The sequence below is a fragment of the Diabrotica undecimpunctata genome, chromosome 7 (assembly GCF_040954645.1).
Source record: "Diabrotica undecimpunctata isolate CICGRU chromosome 7, icDiaUnde3, whole genome shotgun sequence".
NCBI lineage: Eukaryota > Metazoa > Arthropoda > Insecta > Coleoptera > Chrysomelidae > Diabrotica > Diabrotica undecimpunctata.
Window position 1 is genome coordinate 99,960,765 of NC_092809.1, and position 26,991 is coordinate 99,987,755.

Sequence of the window (26,991 nt, forward strand, 5' to 3'; positions counted from 1 at the left end):
TAACAAAAGTATCCGTTAGTTGTATTTATCGTGTACTTAAAAATACATCGGAAAACAAAAAGCAAGAAAAAAGTAAAACTAGAGGTAGGAAAAGCATTGTTTTGGATAACGAGACAAGGAATATTATACGTCGAAAAATTCATTCATTTTATTTTCAGAGTGAAATTCCAACACTGAAAAGAATTTCTCAAGAGCTCGAAAACGATTACTCTTTACCCAAGATATCTCATAGGGTCTTAATCAGGACCATGCGCGAAATGAACTTTCGATATGTAAAACGCAACAGAAAAAGTATGCTATTAGAAAAAAATGAAATTATTCTGTGGAGAAGAAAATATTTAGAAGAAATACGAAAAATTCGCAGCACTGGACGCAAAATATATTATTTGGATGAAACCTGGATTAACGAAGGTCAAACAGTTGGAAAAGTTTGGCAAGATTTAAATGTAAAAAGTAAACGTGAAGCATTTATAGAAGGCTGGTCTACAGGATTAAAAGCTCCATCAGGAAAGGGACGGCGTTTAATCATCACCCATATAGAAAGTGATACAGGGTTCCTTGATGATGGTTTGCTTCAATTTAAGTCGAAAAAAACAGGTGATTATCATGAAGAAATTACTTCTGAAGTATTTGAGCGCTGGTTTAAGAGAATCTTACCGAAATTGGAATCTGGGTCTGTGGTTGTTATGGACAATGCGCCATATCATAGCCGCAGACTAGAACAATTACTGACGACGGCATGGCGGAAAGGGAAAATTCAAGAATGGCTTACAGAAAAGGGGATTGCATAAGAAGAATCAATGCTCAAAATTCAACTACTTGACATTGCACGGTTAAGGAAAAGTGAATATCTTAAATATGTTGTGGATGAAACTGCAAAAGATTATGGTGTCAAAGTTCTGCGTCTACCACCTTATCATTGTGAACTTAATCCCATTGAACTTATCTGGGCGCAAGTGAAAGGAGAAGTAGCACACAATAACAAAACGTTCAAATTAAACGAAATTAAGGAACTTTTGATTCAAGCAATCCTCCATGTAACTCCAGAGAAATGGGCTAAATGTATAGGCCACATAATTAAAGAAGAATATCGTATGTGGGAACTTGACACTCATGTCGAAGTTTTACTAGAGCCAATTATAATTACACCAGGTGAAGATAATGACAGCGATAGCAGCACTGAATCTTCAGATTTAGACAGCGAATAATATTTTCTAATAGTTTAGTAGGAACATCAGCATAAAAAAACCAAAAACAAAAAAAAAAAAAAAACGAGAAGAACATAGTAAGTGTGTATAGTGTTTGTGTTTAAATAGAATAGTACAATGTTTTGTTACATCCAAAATTTATTTTTATTTTTTTTTATAGAATTTTATTTTGTTTTATAGGATTTTATTTTGTTTTGTTTTATACTGTTTAAGTGTTTTGTTTATTTTATTTAATGTGACAATATTAAATTAAAATAAAATAAATTGGAGTAAAATATAATAAAAGGGAATCAAATAGAATAAAAGATAATAAAATAGAGTACAATAGAATAAAATAATACAAAACAAAATAAAATAAAAGTAAAATTTAAAAAAAAAATAGAATAAAATGGAGTAGAAAAGAATAAAACAGAATAATTATTTAATATCTCTTTTTCTATATAAAATAGTGATAAACTATTAAATTATTGTTGGCCTGATGTGAATCTTATTTTTTTTTATTCTGGCCATTACTGAGAATAATCTCTCACCTCTTGCATTGTTTATTGGAAATAAACTGGGAATATAAATTTGGAAATGTTGCAATATTATTTTCCTGAATAAATGACCACATGAATACAAACGGAATAATATTTTTTTTACTTGCAATAGTCTTAAATTGTAATACTTTACTTTTCAGTTCTGTTAGGTTTAAATCTTGTTCATAACATTTTAATTCCTCTATTGAAGAGTCGTTTACAGCACTATCATGAAAAATTGTTTTTAATTTATTGTTAATCGTTTTATATCGTTCAAATATTTTGTTAATATTTCTAATTAAAAAATCGTTTACAACAAAAAAATATTAACTTTAAAATGTTTGCCACTGAATCGTATTTCATTTTCTGGAATTTCATTATGAAATAGTAATCATAAATTCTGCAGTTTTTTATCATTAATATATGCAAAAACTTTTTCTGCTTTTTCTAAATTGCCAAAATCATCTTTGTATGAAATCTATCAATGAATCATATCTTAAATCTGCAGTATTTAGGGATTCATTCTTTTGTTGAAGAGTATTGTTTTAAACATTTATTCTCTCTAAAATCTTTTCCCATATGGTAAGTAACAGTACATACTCAAATGTATCAAGTTTTTTATGTAACCGGTAGTGTTCGGACTTAATCCAAACTGACAACAGCGCTCCTATCCCCTTTGGAAGCAGCCACACCAGACGTGAATCATCCGATCACGTATAGTTATAATATTTCTTATACAAAAGCAGAGAATAAATCGTAATTGTATCATTAAAAAGAACAGTGCTTGTAACAGGGCGTCGCCATAATTTTTGTAGAGCTCATTACAAATTTTATCAGTTCCTGGTCTGGAAGTTTTTATTTTACTTTTGGTATTTCTGTTAAAGAAAATTATAAAAAATTGCAAGAGCTGAAATTTTCTTAATGTGCCCTTTTAAAATGTACAGTGGCCAGCGAAGTGTTTAAGAGATATATATCATTGATTCTCTTGTCACCAGCCTTGCCACAGCTCTTCAAGTCGTATTAAATCTCGTCGAGCACAAAGCAAAGTGATTAGACATTATTATTGAATGATTATTCGTATTAGATATGTTAAAAAAATTAAATGAAGGCGATACATTTGTAGATAGACTTACATCTTCTTCTCTAACTCTAGTTCCCTCACATCCGTGTCGGCTTTACTAAGATATTGAAGAAATAAAAATAAAAGTCTTATTTAAATATTCATTTATATAATATAAAATATTTACATGGTCTTCTTAGATCGGATTTTAAAAACTAAAGTCTTTTTACACCACAGCTCTTATAATTGGTTCATATATTCATGAAAGAATTCAAAATTAGTTTCGTCAGCTAAATATTGCGTTACACATTTCGGTATTTTTCTTGTTTAGTGCATATGTTGTGCCGGGAACGACATATTTTTGGTATCTAGATATCCTCATTTTGTGTTTACTTCCTGGAATTCTTTCCACTTTATGAATATTGTGCCTAAAATTTAATTTAAATTATATTAATTAGTTAAATTTATTTAAAGATGTGTTACCTAAATAACGTGTCTGGTTGAGTCAGTCTCATACACAATTGGGCACCTGAAGAGAAATCTATATCGGTCTGCAGATCCAACCTGTATTCTATTGAAGCTGTAAATTCAGCTTGAGATTTCACAAATACGGTATCAATAGTGCTTGAACCCAGTATAATCACTCCTGCTCTAAAATAAAAGTATAAAAATTAGAATATATATATATATATATATATATATATATATATATATATATATATATATATATATATATATATATTCCTACTACATGAAGAAGAATTGTGAAAATCTTCCCAAACACGTTAAAATTTTCAATCTCCGGGTGTTCATACAGTTTTAATGAAAATAGAAAAAGACCTCATTGCAGTTATGGACATTATACAAAGTACTTCACGTGATTTGTCTTCCATTAATCAAGCAAATGGTTATAAATTAAAGTTCCAGGATAAACATTTTGTATTTTGCTTATTTATTTTTAATAAAATAATGCCTCACGTTAAAATTATTTTTCATCAATTGCAAAATGTATGCACTGATTCTGTTATAGTGAAAAGATATTTGGAGAATTTTTAAGCAGCAATTCAAAGTATAAGGCACAGAGACAAATGGATATTGATAATGATGAACCAATAAAAAAGGCGCTAATTGAAGAGGACAGGCCCAGCAGAAAACGGGAAGCCTTACATGTTTTGCGATACAGTTTTGTTACAAATAAAAACAAGGTTTATCTTCTCGGACATTAAGTTTCTTCTAATTTATTTATGTCGAAGAAGTTTTCTGCTTGTCAGCATCAGTTCCCCGAATCATTTCTTAATGAAACATGCAGACAATTTTTATTTTTAAACAAAATTTGGCTTAAAACTGAATTACAAGTACTGTATTAGCGATACGAATTAAGTACTACCTCTGTGGCTGTTCTGTTTTATTAAATGATGAAGGTTTAAAATGTATATTTGAAGAAATTATTAAACCTTTAAGTATATTAATTACGCTTCCTATGTCAATCTCTGAAGCAGAACGTTGTTTTTCGATGCTAATACCATGAAGGAAGAACGGCTTAGTGATTTAGGTATGCTCTCTTCAGAAAAACATTTTGTAAATAGCATTGATAATTTTAATAATAAAGTGATTGAAAACTTTGCAACCAAAAAATAAAAAAGGATAGACTTCATATATCGGAAACTTTAAAAGTGATATTAAATAATTTGTACGTGTGTGTAAATACAGGAATAGTGTTATTTTTTAAATTTTGTAAATCGACTTTGGAGACTAAATCGTAATAATAAACTTCAAGTACATCAGCAGTAAATACTGGTGGTAAGTTGAGTTTTTTTTTATTATTAATTAATTTATGAAACTGTTTTGATAAATTTTAGTCAATTTCTTGGCACCCCACAAATAGTAGATACATATATAAGATAAAAGTATCTGCGCCTATTTTTTTAATTTCTATTTTAAGGCTGATTTATAAACTTTACGTTGGCGCTGGCGTTCTCTGTTGACCTTGGCGCTGGCTATCATTATACTGCATTTATAAACTTTCGGTTGACGTTGGCGTTAAAGATCATTTCTAACCTTACATTTTTGATTTGGTATTATTAATTTTTGCTTGAAAATTAATACAATGGAAAATGAAAATTCTCGGCCTTTGTTAGGTGCAGTGGCACTATACACGATACTTTGTGTTCGAGCAGCACTGAGCCTTCATTATTATACAAATATAAAAAAACTGGGATACACAGCAGTTTTTTAAATATACCAGGATGCAGGTTCCAGTATTTGAAAAATTACTGCAAATGGTAAAACCAAAAATAAATGTAAACTATCGGTCTGATGGAATTTCTGATATATAGGGAATATAAATTAAATTATCTAAACTATTTCACTTTATAAACACGTGGAAATACAAACATAAACAAATAATTTAGTTTGATTTGTTTGACAAACCTTGTCACTTTTTCGGTATCGCTATTGGCTGGGATGACAAAGATAGTTTTTTTTATGTTCTGTTATCGTGACTATAACCACAGAAGGGTTGATGTATTCTGTGCTACAACGGCCAACGGCAAAAGATAAAGTTGGTTCATCTTGAACGGAACCGAATGCCAACGACAACGGCGAACGATGTTTATAAATAGACATAAGAGTTTCCTATTTGACCATATTGTAACGCGAACGTCAGCGCCAACGCCAACGTAAAGTTTATAAATCAGCCTTTGTACTTTTTTTGACAATATCATGAACCCGTCACTAAAAATTTGGGCAGCTACCCGAATTTTGGCACTACCTTCTTAAAGTGATGCGAGCCGCCACTGATGTAATATACTAAGGATGGAACATGCTGATATTTTTACATGTACCTAATCAACGACGGAACTGACGTCACATTATCGGCTACATGTCCGACGTGAATTTGACAGATGATTAATTTGAATATATTTTAATGTTAAATAGGTTATATTAAGTCAATAATTTAATATATTAATTTTGGTAAATCAATAATTTTTTAAAATTTTTAATATTTTGCAAGCAGTCACATCAGTGGCGTGCGATGCGCAAACACATAGATGGAAAATATATATGTAATAATAAAAGAATTTTTTTTCGTAAACCACTGACATTCCGGAAACAATAGTCGGCCATTGTTATCAGCTACTTTGGACGCAAATATTTATTCATAGGTTCCATCGTTAGTATATTACATCGTTGGTTGACAGTGGTGGTTTATTTGTCTTAGTATTTTGTTAAAAGAAAAATAAGTTTAAAATATCTTGGAGACAGGAACAAGTTTTTACATAATTGATTTATATCGAGCAAGATGGTATTTATATAATGTGAAGCATCCACCTTATTATAAAAAAATCCTTTCACAGTTTTTATTTTCATTGTGGTTAAGAAAAATTTGAATCGTAAATAAAGCACAAGCAACTAATAAATAAGCAAGAACACTATTAATTCCATTGACATTACTGACATACTTTCATTGACGAACTGTAAGTAATTATGACGTAATTACGTCAGTTTTTCTCTAACTAGCTTGAACAAATATTTGACCTTCTGACACGGACTTTAGTGTAAAAAGTAACAGTACAATAGAATATCGTGGTTATTTAAAAAATAAGGAAGATAGTGAATATTTTGTTTAAAAATGGGGTTATATATGAAAACTGTAGTTACTTACGATTTTTGTACCAACGATTCCGCATTTCTATTCCAAAGAGATATTTCTATTTTGCCTGATAAGTCAAAAGATGTAGACCCTTTAAAGTTAATCGCAGCAATATACCCAGATCCTAGTCGTATATATTCTAAATGGTCATGTAGTAAGGCTAGAACCTGTAATTAAAATTTTAAATTGTATACAAATTACAAAGTAACTAAGAAAAATCAATGCCACCCTAATAAACCTTCATAGATACATAATTGACAATGGTTTCTTCAACTTATTCATTTTCTAATTAATTTTTTCTATTGTTGCGATCCTTAATTTGTTATTTTTGGAATTCTAACTGTAAAGATAAAAATATAAGTATTCAAATCAGAATTAAACAAGGATTTATCTTGTCTATTCTTTCTATTGCTCCCAATACTAGCCTATAAAAGATTACAAAATTTAAAAAACACAAATTTAAATCTTCGTTTTATTGTTTTAATTGATCCAATTTTACTTTGTTGATAAACTGCATTTGAAAAATTTTTACACTCATTTAACACGTTGACTGCGGTGTGCACCGTATCATATCCATAAGCTCGTATGGGAAAATTAATATATCGGTCCTGGGGGCCACACCGTATTGTTTGTTAAATCGGTTTATTATTTAAATATTTGATTATTGATATATATTATGATTTTGAGTTTTCTATAGTATTTTTTTTGCAATATACAACAAATATAGTATGTGCACCAATGTGGTACTCATGGTTTCCCAGACCTGACTAATTTAATTTGGCCTTGTCCATCCCGATTCGGCACGAAGTTAATGCGGTCGGCTCTTGCCAGTGTTGAACTATTTATAGGAATAGCAGCTATTGTTAGTTGACTGACGGTTCAGCAAGATGGATGACCGAGAAACAGAACTTGTGTTACGATTATACAGAGAAATTCCTACGCCTTCTATAGGAAGTGAAAGCGAGTTTGATGATAGTGATTTAAACCCCAATGTTACAGCGAAGAATGACGAGGCGTTGAGTAATACAGAGAGTGATGACTCCACTGAGTCCGCTAATCCACCTAGAGTAGCAAATACACTGCTCTTGCCAGGTAATTTTTATGAAATCATTATAAGTAGAATATTATATTAATTTTTTTTAATTATTTTTTAAGTACTGTATCTGATTGGCGCAGACCAGACGCCTCAAAAGTTAAAAATATTATCTACAATAAAAACAATGAAGACGTAGGTATAAATTCCAATATTACCGAGACTTTACACAATGGAAATCCAATTGATTTTTTTGACCTATTCTTGAATGATAATGTTATTTCAATGATTGTTCAAGCAACCAATCGCTACGCTATTCAAAGACTAAATTCTCCGAATGTTAAAAGATGTTCTCGAGCGCAACAATGGATTCTCACTAACAATGAAGAAATCCGCGCATTTCTTGGATTGGTATTTCAATTACTGATAATTCAAAAGCACCTGAAGGCGATAGAATATAGAAAGTCCAAAACTTAATTGATATGATGACAAAAAATGGCTCTCTGCCCAACCCAGTCCGTATGTATTGATGAATATATGATTCCATTTTTTTACAGGCTTTCTTTCGGTCAATACGTTGAGAATAGAAGGCATCGTTACGGAATAAAAATATTTAAACTTTGTTCTGAATCATATTATACGTTTCAATTTAAAATATACTGCGGAAAAAAAGCAGTGGACGATATGCCAGTATCGTTATTGAGTTAATGGTTCTTTATTTAAATTTTGGACGTACATATTTACTGAAAATTGGTACACGGATGTACCACTCGTAAAAAGACTGCTAACAGGAAGCTAATACCATCTGAAGTAGTAAAAGAAAAGTTAAAGAAAAACGAAGTCGTTGCTCGTCAAAACGAGTGTGGTATTATAGTTCTCAAATCGAAAGACAAAAGAAATGTTTTGTTATTAATCACTAAACATATACATCAAGTACAGAAGTGCTACTTGAAGAGGCATAAAATCTAAACAATGTGCCATAATAGAATATAATATCGGCAAATCTGCTATTAATTTATCTGACCAAATGGTATTCTACCATCGAGCTTTAAGAAGATCTGTAAAATTATATCGAAAAGTTGCATTCGAGATTATTCAAAATACAGCTATAGTAAACGCAATGTATCTGTATAATTCAGTGACAACAAACAAAAAATGAAAATTAAAGAATTTAAAGAAGAGTTGGTGAAAGTCTTCTAACAAAAAAGACAGCAGAAAGTTCTGGTAAAATATAAATCGTCACGTTTTACAAAAGACAAACAAAAGAGGAAGATACCAAAATTGCTATAACGAAGTCGCGAAGAAAGACGGATGGAAAGAAGCACAACAAAATTCTAAAAAAGTGTGGACACGTTGTCCGATTTGTTGTAAATACCTTTGCACTGATTGTTTCTTTAAATTACATTAATCCGTATTTTTGATGTGTTTTTATTTGATGAATAAACTATTTTTCTTTTCACTTAAAATAGTGTATTATTTTGAAACATTCTTGCCAAAAAATAATAGGCTATATTTCCAAAATTGGTATAGGAGACCAACTGATTGAAATTTTCATATAAAATATTAAGCTTGTGCATCTGTACAGGTACGTACAATAATTGACTACATCAGCATGCTGTGCACCATATAGGTACACACTTTGCCGTTGGCAAATAGTGCTGTGTACCAATATGGTTCATAAATACATAATGGCAAATAGTACTAAATCAGCTTGGCAGTCAACCTGTTAAATTACAATTAAACTCAGCAAAATTTTATGAACATAGCACAAAATGAATTATTAAATTTATTAGACAGCTAGGACTGACTTCATTGAATAAAATATAAAACTTGTTAGTCCATTAACCATTGTCTAAATATAATCTAAACTCTGTTATAAAGATTAGAATGTAGAACTCTAATAAACCAAAAATTGAAACATAATTAGAAAAAATATCAGGTTCCACTTTCTTGTATAGATAATGATACAAGTATATAACCCTATCTTGAACTTAAAGTATCGAAGCATTCTACTAGTATGGTAATGGTACTAAAATGTACCTGTTTCTTACCTGGAATGCAGGAGTTTTATCTGAAGCTGTACCTGACCAAACATGTCCCATAAGTTCACCTTGACCACTAAAAAATACAAATGGTCTAATTTGAGTGTCTAAAACAGTCAATTCAATTCCGGCAGTAGCACTTTCTTCTTCAGTTTCTTCACCTTCATTGTCACTAGATATGAAGCTGCTAAGACCTCCGGAAAATATTCCCAACTAAAAATAATGTAAATTTTACCAATAAAATATCTCTTGTTGTATAACATAGCAAGTTTTACATGCCATATGCATTCAGGATGTGAGTTTGGAGCCTAATGAAACTTCTATAATCCTTACCAGTAATTATCGTGAGTAAGCTTCTTAAGGGCGAACCTGAACACGACTCACGACAATTCGCGATTGAACGATACTTGCCTATTGTATCAGTTGCAGCGATTTACGTTACAGGACGGGATATAACGGAACTAATAGACAGACAATAATTCCGACAGGTTGCATGTCGTGCTTTAGCTGAAGCGTTGTCAGAATGAGATCGAAAGAGGAAATTCAAAACGACTTTTCTGGCAAAATATATAAATTTCTTTAACATAAAAGTGCAAAAAGTGGGGTTAGGGTGAATTTTGAATTATTAGAGTTTGAATGAGATAAAAGAAATGAATTTAATGCAACTCCATACTTACTCTGAATAGTTCATCAGAAATATCTCCTTTTTGGAGAACTATATCAATAGTACCCCTTTTAGCAATACCAGACTTCATTTCTTGTAAAGTCACCAGACTCCCATTAACTGAAGGATGCGTTAAGAACTTTCTGCTCAAAGCAGTTGACAAACCTCTTGGAGATAGCCCAGAATAGTTATTTAAATATTTATTGCTTTTAATTATTTGTTCAACTCTAGATTTAAAAGATTTGTCAGATTCCGAAATCATTTTTATCCTTTGGTAGATGTATTGTTTAACTTCATAGGCTGTATCGTTAGTGGTTAAGAAATTTAACAAGTTCGTAAGTACTTCGTCGCTTGGTTGAGATTCTAGAAGAATATCGCCTGCTATAGTTCTAGAACTAGAATCATACCTAAAAAATATGTATTGTAAAATTGTGAATTAAATGTTTGTGCTTAAAATTAAACGATAAAAAGTACGCAAGACTGCATACCTTGGACACATACTAAGAAATAATAAATATAGTTCTGAAGCTATTTTCTTGTGGCATTTTAAATTAATTTATATTTAAATGGGAATAAGCCACAATTAAAGGTTAAAATACGTTTATTGACGTTTCAATTTCCACTTCGGAAATCGTTCTCAAAATACAAACATTAGTAAATTAAACAAATTTTGTTTAAAAAAAAAAAAAATAATAAATATAGTCTTCTGCAGGTCATCATGCAGGGTAGAGTCGATGGCAAAAAGGGAATAGGTAGAAAGAGGAAGTCATGGCTGCGAAATATTCGAGACTGGACAAACATGACTGTAGACGAATTATTCCACGTTGCAAAAGATAGAGAAGCTTTTAAAAATGTGGTCGCCAACCTCCGTTAATGGGGACGGCATAGGAAGAAGAAGAAGCTTAAAATTATTTTTTTAATACTTATTTAAGTCTTATTTTCGATTCAAAATCGAATTCTAAGGAGTTCTTGTTATGTACTTATTTTGATTTTTTTGGAAGCATAGCTTTCTTATCGCAGGCTAGGGACGGAATATATTGATCGGTGAAATGGATCGCGCAGAGGTGTGGAAAATAAAAACAAAATAAACGCGATGAAAGGAGAGATCGTATGACCATACACTAATTATATTATATTATATATATATATATATATATATATATATATATATATATACAGATTGAACAAATTTAAAACGGAACATACGAAATCAATGTATTTCGGCTCAACTCTGCTCTAGGTGGTTGGCCAACAAAAGGTTGTCAAATAATTATATTATAAAAATCCAATACTTCAGCGGGCTGCTGGACTCGGAACTCATTCAAGAACAAGTCAAAACTCCACCCAAATAGGTTGCCTAGAATCACTGAAAAAACTAGACTAAACAAGCAGTTATTATGCTGTCAAACCACTTATCGCTTCCTTATAGTCCAAGAGATAGAGCCGAAATTTTGAACTGATCAGTAATACGACATTTCTCTATTGGAATATATTCATTGTAACTGGGTTAAGACTTTGCCTTACAGGCGGACGCCCCTCGTGGTACAGGGGGTGGCTATACAGGGATGAAGTTGTCATTTTTTTCGGAAAAATTAACGATCGATAATATGGCTGAACATTTGCCCAGAGTAAGATCTTGGTATAACTAGACGAAATCCCAAAGGGCGGACGCGAGAGTCCCCAAAAAATTGCAATTTTTTGGGGAAAAATTAACGATAAGTAATATGTCCGCCATTTTCATGGCTCATTATTTAGCCCCTAAAAACTTTAAATCCAAAAGGGCGGATAACTGGGTTGGTACAGAGAGCCACAAAACGGGGTCGAATGTACCACTTGCCTGCGCATTTTAGGTCTCGGTAACAATTTTCAAACTGATTTTATTATGATATTTTTATACCGATTGATTTGAAAATTTGTATGCTCACTTCTGTTACTATTCTGAGAAGCGTCAAGTAGTTTTCCTCAAAATTTTCCAAAAAAATTTCCGTAAATGAAAATTTTCGTAATTTTTTGAGGTAAAATCTAATTTGTAGAATCCTTTCAATTTTCTGTAAGTTATACCATGATTTGTTTTCCAAAAATATTCAAACGATTTTTCCGATAAGAAAAAAAAATTTAGAAAAACTTTTCTGAAACATTTGATAAAACTCTACGTCATCGTCTGAATCTTTTATAGAATATTTTGTAGTTTTAAAATGATATTATGATAATGTTTTTTTTTCAAACTAAAGTCATATTTACTTTACAAATCACATTTTTTTCTTAAATATAAATATTTTACGAATTAATTTTTAATTGAATAAATGTTTGATATTTGATATTTTATTAAATTAAAGTAATTTTATAATGTTAACTATTAAATATTTTTGGTATAACAAATAGTAATTTCACTTATTTTTTATTACAATAAAAAGGTTTTTAAATTTATATTGCATAAATAATGATTGTTCAGATATAAGAAAAATTTGATTTATTATTACATTAATAATCAATTACAAAATATATTATTTCTATTTATCAATAGGTAAAATTCAATTTGTAGAATTCCTTTAACATTTTACAAATAATTATTAATCAAAATCAATTTAATAGTGGAATTATCAATTTTTTAAGTTTTGAAATTTACTTTGTAGATATTTTCAATATTTTTTTTAACTTTCAAATTGATTAAATTTTTTTTCATTAGTTAATTATAATTTTACAAATTCTGTTTGGACATTAATTTTGCATCATTATTATTTTAAAATATTAAAATAATAATGATGCGCGTTCATTTAGATCAGTAATTCTAATCGCATGCGCTAAATGTAATAAGTATCAAGATGCTTTTATTCAACTTGGTGAAACTGACTTCGATTGTAATGAAGTTTTTGAAACCTTAGAAACTTTCATATGTCACTTATATGGAACAGGACTGACGAGAACAATTCCAAAAAGAAAAGTAAACGATGTCAGATATTCACTATTTAACCGGCAGTATAAGTTGCATGATTTGAACGAGCCTTAAAAAAAAAACTAAAAAATTTCGATGCTTCAAGCTTACCACCATGTCAAGATGAATTACACCAACATCTACTGCGAGCTCATTATATTTCAAATATTTGGAATAATGCTCATAAAAAAGTACCAACAGAATTGATTGTTGAAGAACATGGTTGGTAGTTTGAAGATGAAACATATAAATTCAAATGATTTAGTGGACCTCAGATGCCAGAATCAGTTCGAGAAGTAGTGATTGAAAATGAAGCAGATAATGAATGTGATATTATTGAAAGTGAAAGTGACGAAGATGATGAATGTGATGACATCAATGAGAGTGAGAAAAATGACGAAATTTTTAAAGTTTTTCTAAATTTTTTTTTCTTATCGGAAAAATCGTTTGAAAATTTTTGGAAAAAAATCATGGTATAACTGACAGAAAATCGAAAGGATTCTACAAATTAGATTTTACCTCAAAAAATTACGAAAATTTTCATTTACGGAAATTTTTTTGGAAAATTTTGAGGAAAACTCTACTTGACGCTTTTCAGAATAGTAACAGAAGTAAGCATACAAATTTTCAAATCAATCGGTATAAAAATATCATAATAAAATCAGTTTGAAAATTGTTACCGAGACCTAAAATGCGCAGGCAAGTGGTACATTTGACCCCGTTTTATGGCTCTCTGTACCAACCCAGCTGTCCGCCCTTTTATAGTTAGAGTTTTTAGGGGCTAAATAATGAGCCATGAAAATGGCGGACATATTACTTATCGTTAATTTTTCCCCAAAAAATTGCAACCTCACCCCTGTCCGCCCTTTGGGATTTCGTCTAGTTATACCAAGATCTTACTCTGGGCAAATGTTCAGCCATATAATCGATCGTTAATTTTTCCGAAAAAAATGACAACTTCATCCCTGTATAGCCACCCCCTGTACCACGAGGGGCGTCCGCCTGTAAGGCAAAGTCTTAACCCAGTTACAATGAATATATTCCAATAGAGAAATGTCATATTACTGATCAGTTCAAAATTTCGGCTCTATCTCTCCGACTATTAGGCAAGCTCCTCTTTCTTTTAAAGGAGACAGATAGTTGAACGATATTTTATACAATGTCTATCACCGGGTATGGATTTATTTTTGTCCAAGTTTTATATTGGTCCACTATGTCAAATGCAGTTCAAACAGACATATATTAAATTGTATGTTCCGTTTTAAATTGGTTCAATCTGTATATATATATGTATATATATGTATATATATATATATATATATATATATATATATATATATATATATATATATATAAAATAAAATTAAATTAAAATAAAATAAATCGAATCGAATCGAATGAAACGAAATGTAATGAAACAAATTAAATTAAATTAAAAACCATTGCTCGGTGCGTAGACGATAAGAAAGCCATGTTTCCCACCTTGGTCACTCCCGGAGTGCCACATTCCGTTTTTTTATCTAATAATCACGAATAAAGCAAATATTTCGAATTCAAATAAAAGAAACAGTAGAAACCAGAGTTAAATTGCTACAGGGCACTATTTTTTGCCGAAAAAAAAATTGAGCAAGAATTTGAAAATTACACTTGACTGCAATATACCTAAGAAAATTTTAGAAGATCTCGCTTATGTTAGCTTTATTTATGATTTTTATCATGGAATAATGCAGTTTGGGGCTTCCTTTATCAACTTGTAATCAAGCAAAACAACTGTTTTATGCTAAATCAATTCCAAAAATGATACCTATTCCGCGGGTTTAATGTTACACTTTTTAGTAAATGAATTTTAAGATTAATTGGGGTGCATGGGTTGTGTTATAGAGGTAGCACCTTTTATCGGAACGACCACATCGAGTGTCATAGACGGGAGATGGTTTTTGATAACTCGATAACTGGTCCTCATAAGACAACTTATGGCTCCACCTGCCACACCCTGGGCAACTACATTGGTCTGCAGGCTAGACTAAGTGAGGGTAGCCAGATATGGTGAAAAATTGACTGAGTGGTTGCCGGTATAAGCAATCCCCCCACTTACTGGTCAACGGCTCCGGGCGGATGAGCTGATAAGTGGAAGGGCACCTTTTTGTCCTAAGATTGGTAAATCGGTCTTGAAGGCGAGAGAACCTATTAACAATGGTCAACGGGGCATAAAGATACAGAAGGCAACGGGGAACCACCGTATTAAAGACTCGAAGAGTACCCCTAGTATAATCAGCAATAGGATTACTAGTCAAAGAAAAGATAATACTGATCATGAGATTCAGATACCAAGATCCTGTAGAGAAGGACAATTACAAGACGGCAAGGCCTTCTCGGTCGCCAACAGATGAAATCCTTGCCAATCTAGTGCAAAGAAAATGCTCACGATCTGCACATGGAATGTTAAAACATTATACGAGGCCGGTAAAACTCATAATGCAATCAAGGAGATGGATAGACTATCAATAGATATCATGGGAATAAGTGAAATGAGATGGACGAACTCTGGGCAATGTGAAATAAACAATCATCACATATATTATGTAGGTAACCCCAACGGAAGACACGAAAATGAAGTAGGTATAATTTTAAATCAAGAAACTGCCAGACATCTTAAAAACTTTGTACGCATATTGGAAATAATGCTCCTCCTTTAACTTAATACCTACCCAATAACAACTAACATTATCCAAGTATATGCCCCTACAGCTGACCAACCAGACGACATAAGTGAAGCATTCTATAATGAATTATTCAACACCTTGAAACACCTTCCCAAAAAGGATCTAACAATCGGGAGAATTCATAGGACAGTTTGGGCTTGGAGAAAGAAATGAGCGAGGAGATCTATTGGATGAATTTGTATCAGAAGAAGAGTTTACTAACACTTACTTCAAACTCCCATACAAAAGATTATACACGTGGAAATCACCTCAAGATACTTAAGTTCAGAAATCACATAGATTACATTATGATTGTTGCGTTCTGCACATACGATGACCTCAATATAACAATTGGGGTCACCCTGAAGGGGGAGAGAAGATATTCTGTTCAATCTAGAACTCGCTGGTTTCCCCCTTTCGGATTGGGTATGTATATTAAAATAAAAGAAAAGAAATGAAAGCCAGTGGACTGTACAAAACTCTATTTTTAAAAAGAGTGAAATTAAACATAAATATACATAACCCAATATACAATTATAAATAAAGAAGAATATGTTACTTAAAAGAAGAAGTATATATGTAGTACAAACTTAAATATTAGTCAATACGAGAAACGACACACAAAAAGAGAACCATAAACAAAACAAAACTGTCGATTCTAAAAAAAATTACTGACCGAAAGCAGTAAAATAATTCGGTATATATACCACGTTATGCAGAGAAATATTATAAAAAAAAATAAAAATATGAATATATATGTCATATAAAAACTAATTAAGAAACTCAATTCAAACGTATACTCATAATACACATTATGAGTTAATATTAGGTAATAAACTACACAACCCTGTGATATACATACAAAAAGAATAGTGAAATTATTATAATCTAATAAATATACAAATCTACGTAAGGGTAATAACGTTTAATGTTCTGAATAAAGTTCAAAAGTTCAAAATCGCGACACAATATGTAATAATTGGGCACCAAATAAACGTACTTAGCCCATGCAGCAACAAAATTATGGTTCCTTACCCAATGAAAAGATAGCACTCACTCCGGCTACCGCAAAAGATGTCTTCACCGACGAATAACAGGAACCACAAACTTCCTAATGCAACTTTTCTGCATCAAACGACTTTCTCGGTCAAAGGACCGATGCCAAGTGTCTTAGGTACCTTTTACCCAAACGCCCATACACATGTGTGTGGTTTGAGAGATAAAACTCGACTCTTCCTATTCTTATCTCAAATGTGTGTCATTTTGCAGATGGCCCGTCTCGGAATATGTAGTTTTTAACACAGATGCACCCTTGTACATGGAATCTTGATATACGGGGAGAATCAAAACTACCACAAAGTCTGTTAATGTTATATAAATGTTTATATATCGTTGCAAAACTGCAACAATGATTAATAAAAGATTCCGTAACAGCATTACATCAGTGAAGACATACCCAGGAGCCGATTTCAAGTCAGACCATAACCCACTGATTTGCAAAATGAGTGTCAGGCTAAAGAAGATTCGACGTAGTGTCAACCCAAAATACGATATTAATTTGACTCATATATAATTAAGTAGTAAAACACGCCCAGTAATGCCGACTATGCGAGAAGATAGGTGGCACCATAGTCAAAAAATTTTAAGAAAGCCAATGACATTTTTCAAGATACAGTATGACAGCTAATAAGACAATTATATATCAACGGAAATGAGTTAACACGATGCAACAATAATTTTATTATAATCAAGTAAAATATGAAAATAAAAATTGAAAAATATATGATAGAAATTATATTGAAAAAGTTTTTTTTTATTGGCATAGACTAGGTGTCAATCAGCCAGTTACAACATGACTAATACCTTAAATATATAAATTTTATGACCGTAAAGTCCATAAAATATTAATAACGAAGAGCTGAATAATATGCTTTAAGAACTAAAATTAGAATAAGATACAAGTTAAATATAGCATCTTTTGGTCCAAGAAATACTTGGTCTAATTAAAATTGGAGATGTGCTGAACCAACAAAGAGCCAATCGATTGGATATGCGAAGAAATCAAATATTTGGGTTCGGTAATAGTTTCGTTATACTCAGTTAAACTACTAAAAAAAACATAATCTAAAAAACCATTATTATTCTACTGAATAAACTTTGTTATTTTACATGCACCGTCAAATTATAGTTGTTTTAGAGCTATGTAACTTTTATGTAGATCTGTGTACTTACTTTCTGTCCAGTTGAAAAAATGATTTATCCGCTGATTTTAAAACTTCTTCACTCCAAAAAGACGAATCGAATGATTTGATGGCATTCCAAGCAAGCACACCTTCTTTTTGGGTTCCACTTTTAATATATTTTAACAGTGTTGGAATTGTTGTTTGCGATTTTAAATTCTTTAGAGCCCTAAAGTATTTAAATTTGTCTTCGTCTTTGGCATAGTCTAAGTCGTTGAGTATTGTTTCTTCTACATCTCGAACTAACTAAAATTTTAAAAGTGCTGGTAAATAAGCAATAAAAGTCTTAGAGAAAAGTACAAATTATTAAAAAACATTTTTTTCGGATTAATAGTAATTAAAATGATAATTTTTCGACTGTTCTAACAACCATTCAAATTTCGTCATTTTGTGTCATGTGGAACAATTTCACCCAATCATGTCAACATTAGACTGATAATTGCATTCGGTGCAATTTTCAATTCCCATGACAACACGATCGAGTTTGACAACTTCATCCAAATAAATTTCAAAATGTCACGTTTCGAATGTTAACTTAAATTTTAATAATTGTACTTTCACTAACTGTAGTTTTAATAAATAAATGTTTCGTTATGTTGAGTTATGATTTTTTTTTCGAAAAATTATCCGCCGAATATCCCTCGGACATTGATAAATGCCTCATAATTTCATGACAAATTTCTCAAGCTCATTGCTTGGTAACAGCACTCAGCCTTCGGCTTCGTGCTGTTACCAAGGAACGAGCTTTCGATTGTCATGAAATTATCTCGTCTGTTATCAATGTCCTAGGGATATTACTACTGAAAATTAAGTTTGAACTAAAATTAGAAAGAATTTTAGTTCAAATTAGAAATAATTAGTAATAAATGTAAGTATTTTCTTGGTATTATGTTCTCTTTGTTGATATCTATTATATGTATCTACAAAATCATATCTTTTTTGATATGTCTTATATTACTTAAAATATATTGCAAAATATTGAAAAAAAATTATGGTCCTATAGTTGATAGCACAATTGGGCAATGTCTAATTAGAACAAATCTTCTTCTTCTTCTTCATGTGCCTTGTCCGTTCCGAACGTTGGCAATCAACATGGCTATTCTGACTTTGTTTGCGGCAGATCTGAATAGTTCAGCAGATGACAATCCGAACCATTGCCGCAAGTTTTGGAGCCACGAGTGCCTTCTCCTCCCTGGACCCCTTCTGCTGTCTATTTTCCCTTGGACGATCAGTTGTAGTACTCTATATTTATTGTGTCTCATAACGTGACCCAAGTATTCCAACTTTCTTTTCTTTATACTTATTCCTACCTCTGTCTCTTTACCTATCCGGCGTAGTACCTTTTCGTTGGTCACGTGCTCAGTCCAGGATATACGTAATAAAACAACAAATATAGAACAAATAAAAAATTGTAAATCATATAGCAAGCCAAGTACAATCAATGAGGTAAATGCCCAGAGGCTCAGGTGAGCAGGACATACGCAGATAGTCCAGGAGGAATGGCTCATCAAAAAGATATGGGAGAAGAACCCAGCCGGCAAGAGACCCTTAGGTAAACACAAACTCAGGGAAGAAATGATAAGCAAATCAAGGAAGAAATATATAGAGAGACATAAGTAAGTTAGATCTGTTAATGCAACCATTTGAAATTGAATCCAAAGTTTTCTTTCTTAAGGCCGTTCCTCGCCATTTTGGGCATAACTAAATTCCAATGTAAAAGTTAATGGAATAAACTGGAATAAACTTTAGAGCTTGCCAACCACTAATACCCAATGAGAGATGGTTCAAATATGAGACAAATAGGTTATTTATAAAAACAATAAACAGAATAAGATCAAACCACGCACTCACTCCTGCATACAAACACAGCATAGGTATTACTGATAACCCCTATTGCTCCTGTGGTAAAGTGGGAGATCTGCAGCACTTTATATTGGAGTGTGGACAGTACAAACAAAGTATCAAAATGATGTATGAAAAACTAATTGAGCTAAATTGTTCATTGCCTGTCAATTTAAATACAATTATTTTTTCAAATAATAAGCAGATATTAAAATGTATCTACGAATACATAACATCCTGTAAATTTAAATTATAACTAGTTTTAGGTATTCAAATCAAAACTTGTAAATATGTCAAAAATTGAATGTGTATACCAACATATTACTTCCTGTAAATTTATATTATAAATAGGCTTAGGTAATAAAATCAAAAATTGTAATTACCACAAATAGTCTGGCTAATTGGCTATGCCAAAGCCATTATACAATAAAAAAAAAAAAAATGTAAAAGTTTAAATAAAATAACGCAAAAACTATGGCACATATTGAGATAATTCTTTTTTATATGATAGGTCTTAAAAAATTCTAGTGCACTAACTCTTTATAAATTAATAAATTGTTTAAACAATATTTTCCTTTCAATTTATTAGTTTAAAACTAACTTAAAAAAATTAAGAAAATACGTCACTATAGAATTTTTCGCACTTTCCGAATCACCTCTTGCTTTTAACATAAAGTGTAACACAAAGCAGATATTTTGTTTTAACTTTTTTAAGAAAAGCTCGAAGCTCTGCTAATAGTTATATCTCTCGGTCAACACAGGCTGTCCTTGTCGATATCTAGCTACCCGGTATATACCCTACACTCTCTCGGTAGGGTCATAAATAATGTTGAACGGAAACGAGAATTTAGTGCTTGTGAAATGGACAAAAATTATTCAGATTCATACTATTGACAAACCAGACTGTTTATAGTTTTTGCAATGGGTAGTTCACGAAGACGTTTATGTGCCCCACGAAAAAGTCGACGACAGATTATTTAATTTAATTTTTTGTTTGAATAGAAATATTTTCTGTTGATTTGTGACATTTTCCTTCTAAAATTTTATAACTGTTTTTATAAAAATACTATTGTTTCACCATTTTAATCAGCCAGTACATTTTTTTTGTAATTCAATCAGAATTCTTCTCTTTTCTTTTTTACATGAGCTCAGTGTAGTACCCAAATATTCTACAGCTCATGGACAATTTTTATAATACAGTCATGGAATTAATGTTAACTGCTGGAAAAGAAGAAGAAAGTCTATCATGAGAATGGGGTGAAGTTGATCCAGAAGATAACAAAGCTGTTATTACTGTAATAGCTGATGGTATATGGCCACCAAATAAGTCTGTATTTTTGGCCAATTCGGGTGTGGCTTGTATTATAGGAAAAAGGACTTATAAGCTATTGTATTGAGGCGTAAAAAACAAGTATTATTGTGTGTGCGCGTCAAAAAATGCTATTACTCAACTATGTTACAAAAATTATAACGGTACTTCGACTGCAATGGAAAATGCAATTGTTATAGAATGCTTTAAACATAGCATGCAAATGCACAACTTAAAATATTTTATTGCTAATGGCAACAGCAGCACGTACAAAAAATATGTGAACCCAAGCTGGACGGCTATAACTTTTTTATTGAGAAAATCGAGTGCAAAAACCATTTGTTACGCAAATTTGTCAATCAACTAAAAGAACAATCGTCAAAAAAATATAGTTCTGCGGGAAAACCTATTCTTTTAAAAAAAGTAGGAAAAAGTAATGTACAACGCTTATGAACGGCAATTGACTATGCTGTCAAATATCACCTCGAAAACAATTCCAGTGACAATATAAAAATACTTCGTTTAAAACGTGACATTGAAAACACTGAGTATGACGTGTTCGGCGATCACAAAAATTGTGCCGTTTATTTTTGTAAAAAAACAAAATTTAGACCAGGAAATTAACTATATTCCTGAAATGCAAGAGATGTGGTTTTGGTGTCCGGTATTACATCATTCAGCAATAGGCTTAAATATCATGCAACAAGTTTGATAAAAAGCGCCACCAATAATAACGCCGAAAGCTTCATTTATGTTATTGCAAAATTTGTTGGAGGTAAACGTGTAAATCACACCAAGAGAGGTGACTATCAGTTAAGGTATTTGGCGGCAGCAGTATCATATAATTCACGAGGAAATTATTTAAATAATATATTACAAAATATAGCAAACGTGCAACCGGTTATTACCAAAATTTATTTGTTCAAAAAAAATGTAAAAAATGGGTACAAGAAACTAAAAGACAAAAAAAAATATATATTAAAAAACAAACAAGTAATAATAAACCTGATAAAGACTATGCAGAAAAGTTAGTTCAGTTGTAGGATGAAGACTTCGAAGGAAAAAAAATAATTTTTAAAAAATCTACAAAAAAATATCTCACAAAGAACAGATTTTTAATATTACAACGCCTCAAAATAGCAGTGCTGCTTGGAATAGAGAACATCAGCAATGGTTAACGTTCAGTAATTACAGTAAAATATGTAAATTACGAGAAAAAACAGACAGAACCTAAACTGTGAAAGCAATATTGAATCCAACGTTTTGTGAAAATAGATTTACATAATATGGAATTGCGAACAAACCCAAAGCAAAAAATGTTAGAAACAATTTTAAATATTAATATAGAACTATAAGAACTTTTCATACATTAAACATCCCTTTCTTTAACTCAGGTGACTCAGGCGTAGTCGAAATTAAATATCCAAGAGAACTTACGCCTAAACATGATATTGAACAAAAAAAATTAATTTTGCCAACTAATGGACGGTCAATTGCATTTAAAAAGAACTGATTCTTATTACTATCAAGTGCAAGCACAGTTATTTATATCGAATAGAGGATACTGTTAGTTTGCGGTATGGACCCCAAAAGGTGTTATATTCGAAAAGATTGATAAAGATATAGAACTGTGGGAAAATATGCTACCAAGATTTTTATTATAATTTTTACTTAAAACACCTTCTAAAGAAACATTACAATTAAATTTACATTTATATAGTTTGATTTTATCGATTTTAATGATCGTCTAATCAAATTATTGTAATATATAATTATAATCCTTTTTTTATAATATTTCATTTTCGGTAAACTTTAATCTACGTGAAAATTCAGACATCAATTTTTCCGTAAAAAAGTGAGAAAAAAATTATTTAGAAACCTTTGTTAAATTAATAGATAATATTACTCTGGTATGTTATTCTAATTATCCATACCATTACTAAAGAGAAGACCGTTTACTAAGTTTATAGTTTTATTGTGTAGTTCCAAACCTGTCATTTCGGAGGGTGTCCCGGTTGCATGATCGGCTCGAGTAAAAGATGAAACCATTTTTGACCTGGATTTGAGAGAGATATTTTAACGACGCTTAGAATATTACTTCATGAACAGATTTTGTTTTCGTGAAGAAAATTTTTAGATAGCCCACTGAACTTTACCGTTAGGATTTTCGAGGATGGGCCTTAAGGCGAATAGGAGTAATTTTTTACCACGACGATCTTCTGCAGGAGATTGTTAAATGTCAAGTAAGTAACCCCTGATAATCCCTATTATTATTTTAGGCAAAACAAGGCAGACCTGAGTCTACGGCTCGTTGTCACCGTTTAAAAAGTTTCAAAAAATACTGTACTTATGTATTAGGAACTACAGTAGTTTCTAACATCTCCGATAGATGAGAGCGTTCGTTAATTCGTCTCGATTCCCGAGCGATATTCCTTGTCCTCCATTTTTATCTCCTTGAACGTCAAACAGTTAAGACGTTATTTTGTTTAAGTGGTCTCTTAAAGAGGTAAGCCGAAAAATTCCTTTTCTCTTATACATTTTCAAATAAATATTTATTTTTAGACCCTTACCCGGAAGCTCTGAATGTTACTAAGCTATATTTATTTGGCCCGAAGTTGTATATATATGGATTTATGATATGTGTTCTGAAACTCAACCCTGTATCTCTTTCTGGTGTATGGTGTGTTCCTGTTAAATAGACCCAAGGTTTCGTTCAGCCAACTACCTAGAGGGTAAAAAGAAATAAATTATATCCCTTCTTCATAATCAACAGCTTTTGGATAAATCAGGTTGTACCGATTTTATATTTTTTTATTGAGCAAGTGAAGAATATTTATGAACTAAATAACAGTGAAATGCTCCAACCTTTTAATTATAATAGGTATTCTATCTAATAAACAAATGTATTTTTATGTGAACGAATTTCGAAATTATAGATAAGTATAATTTTATTTTCATATATTTTTCATTTATAATCCCATGATATTAAATGTTTGTTTTGTTATGATACGATTTTTAATTTAGTTTCGTATAAACACTTTTTCGTGTATACAAATGAATGTTGAGAATTCCATGAGTACAAAGAGTTACTAATGTTGAGGTACTGTTGCAGAATAATCAAAGAGAGGAAAATGCAATACTTGGGCCATGTGTTGAGAGGCGAAAGATACGAATTACTTCAAGTTATACTGGAAGAAAAAGTACAAGGCAAAATATCAGTAGGATAAAGATGAAGAACTCGTGGCTGAAAGACCTGAGGAGATGGTTCGACCGCTCATCCGCAGAAATCTTGAAAGACAACAATCTCAGAAACACAAATTGTTATTTTAATTTCTTTCTGGAATGACGTAACTTTTTAAAGTAGAATTTTTTAATAATGTTTTTGTTCATTACAAAAAATAAGAAAATGATAGGTTCGTTTTAAAATGTTCTTTACAATTTTTTTGACTCGTTTCCTTATGAGAATAATTATAAGGAATGATGCCCATTATATTTTAATTTTAGAGATAATACACAGCTTCTATATGATTGAATGAACCGAACAATTACAGACAAAAATACAAAAACAAAAATACTAAAAAACGTAAATGGCCAACTCAATTAAATAAAAAAATAGTTTTTTGATATTTCCTTAAATCTGAATTATAAAATATGTTACATTAAAATTTGTGTTATAAATACTTACACTAAATCTGATATCATTAGTTGATGCTTTAGTTAATTTATGAGTCATCGACGCTATTGTCAATATCATCGTTTCCTTAACCTTTTCTGGAATGTTAACAGTTTTTGTATACTTTTTCAAGATATTTTTAATAATATCTGGATTAGGTTGCGGCGAAAATGACAGGGCCCACAGATATCGTTCGCTCAAATCTATCTGATTTTCATTATCGAAATGTAGGTTCTTCATTACAGCTTCGTGTGAATCTTGAGTTTGTACATAACCTAAAATATCATAGAGCTGAGACCTAGAATCAAAATAAATTAAATTAAACAAGCATTCTGTACATACAAATATATTTGTTATATGTTATAATGTAAAATAATTCTGTTCTATAGGTTAAAGATAATGAATTACAGAATAATTAGAAATGGTTGAAATAAGACAAAATAAGAGAGTATGCAATAAAACAGTATAACGATGTACATCGCCAGTCATCGCTTCGTCCTGTCAACGCCCAGTACATACACTCCCACCGCTGAGTTCCACTTTCATCGATGCGCACTAGAGATGGACGTCCGAAAATCGTATAAAACAGCGTACGCTGCAAGAAAGAATCGAGTTCTTCCAGAGTGCTAATGTGGTAAGAACTCCACTGGGCCTTCGGGTGTTGACTGAAGGCCAACCGCTTCTGCTAGAGTGTTGATCTAGTGGCAGTTCCTTAGCGGTCTTAGAGTTTTGATGTAATACAGAGCTATTCCGTGGCTAACTATTAATTAGTCACTTCCTGCTCCTTGCCAATCCACCTCTAATCTGTACTTCGTTTTCTTCATCGTGTGTGTATTAACATACCGTAATTGTCGCTTCAATTTTATGACATTAATTATATTTTAATTTTGGCAGGTATTAAAGAGTGAGCCGTCGATATCGTCGCTGTAGGATTGGCATTTAAATTCTGTACATACTATCTCGGTTATAATTTTATTTTATTATTTAATTTGTTTCAAATATATTTTCATTTTAACTAAACCTGAGTTTTATTACTTGCATATTCAGAGGAGCTTCCTGGCGAATATCAAAGTGGTTTTAGGCCTGGTCGATCAACAATAGACCAGATCTTTGTGCTAAGGCAAATACTGGAAAAAACCAATGAATTCAATATCGACACATACCATCTTTTCCTAGATTTTAAATCGGCCTATTATAGTGCCCTAAGAAATAAATTGTATGAAGCCATGGATGAATTCCACATCCCCGATAAACTGATAAGATTGGTTAAGGCTACAATGCGTAAAGTTGTTTGCAAAGTCGAAATACAGGGCGAACAATCACAGGAATTTGAAACCCATGTTGGGCTGCGACAGGGAGATGCGCCAGCGTGTCTCCTTTTCAACATAGCTCTGGAAAAGGCGGTCAGGGATGTCCAAATAGACAACAGAGGAAACGTTTTTAATAAATCATCCCAAATTTTGGTATATGCAGATGATGTTGACCTAGTTGCCCGCACAACATGCAAGCTAGAAGAAATGCATACCACCTTATCAAACGCCTCAAAAAATATGGACCTGCAAGTAAATGAGGAGAAAACTAAGATAATGGCATCAACACCCAACAATAGAGCCAGAAACATCGGCCACCAATTTACGGTTGATAACTCTACCTTTGAAGTGGTGGACAAACTCACATACTTAGGCTCCCTGATCACCAAGGAGAACGTCACGACGGAAGAAATCAAGCGAAGAATAATCCTAGCAAACAAATGTTATTTTGGACCGAGTAGACATATGAGAAGCAGAAACTTAAGCCAAAAAACAAAAATAACCATATACAAAACCCTTATACAACCAGTGTTGACATATGGGTCGGAACATGGACCATTTCCAAGGCAGATGAAAATCTTCTGCTTATATTTGAACGAAGGATCCTGAGAAGAATATTCGGTGGCGTCTGTGAAAATGGTGTTTGGAGAAGGAGGTACAACTACGAGATATATCACAGATATAAACATATATTTGGTGGTAAAGACGTAGTATCCCTTATAAAAATAGGAAGACTAAGATGGGCAGGACATCTGGCAAGATCACAGCAGAACAACCCTCCTAGAAGAATCCTTATGTCACAACCT

General features: G+C 31.7%; 1 protein-coding gene across 2 annotated transcripts in view; it reads right to left on the minus strand.

Moving 5' to 3' along the window:
- Window positions 1–2,933: 2,933 nt before the first annotated feature.
- Window positions 2,934–26,991, minus strand: part of Mtp (microsomal triacylglycerol transfer protein) — a 57,532-nt gene continuing 33,474 nt past the window's right edge. For both annotated transcript variants that reach the window (XM_072537878.1, XM_072537879.1), the window contains exons 5-11: window positions 24,888–25,173; window positions 18,044–18,297; window positions 10,191–10,584; window positions 9,523–9,726; window positions 6,451–6,605; window positions 3,270–3,437; window positions 2,934–3,214 (exon numbers count right to left, since the gene is read on the minus strand). In XM_072537878.1, the coding sequence (XP_072393979.1) occupies window positions 3,073–3,214; window positions 3,270–3,437; window positions 6,451–6,605; window positions 9,523–9,726; window positions 10,191–10,584; window positions 18,044–18,297; window positions 24,888–25,173 (1,603 nt within the window). In that variant the 3' untranslated portion in view covers window positions 2,934–3,072. The remainder of the gene's footprint in view (window positions 3,215–3,269; window positions 3,438–6,450; window positions 6,606–9,522; window positions 9,727–10,190; window positions 10,585–18,043; window positions 18,298–24,887; window positions 25,174–26,991) is intronic.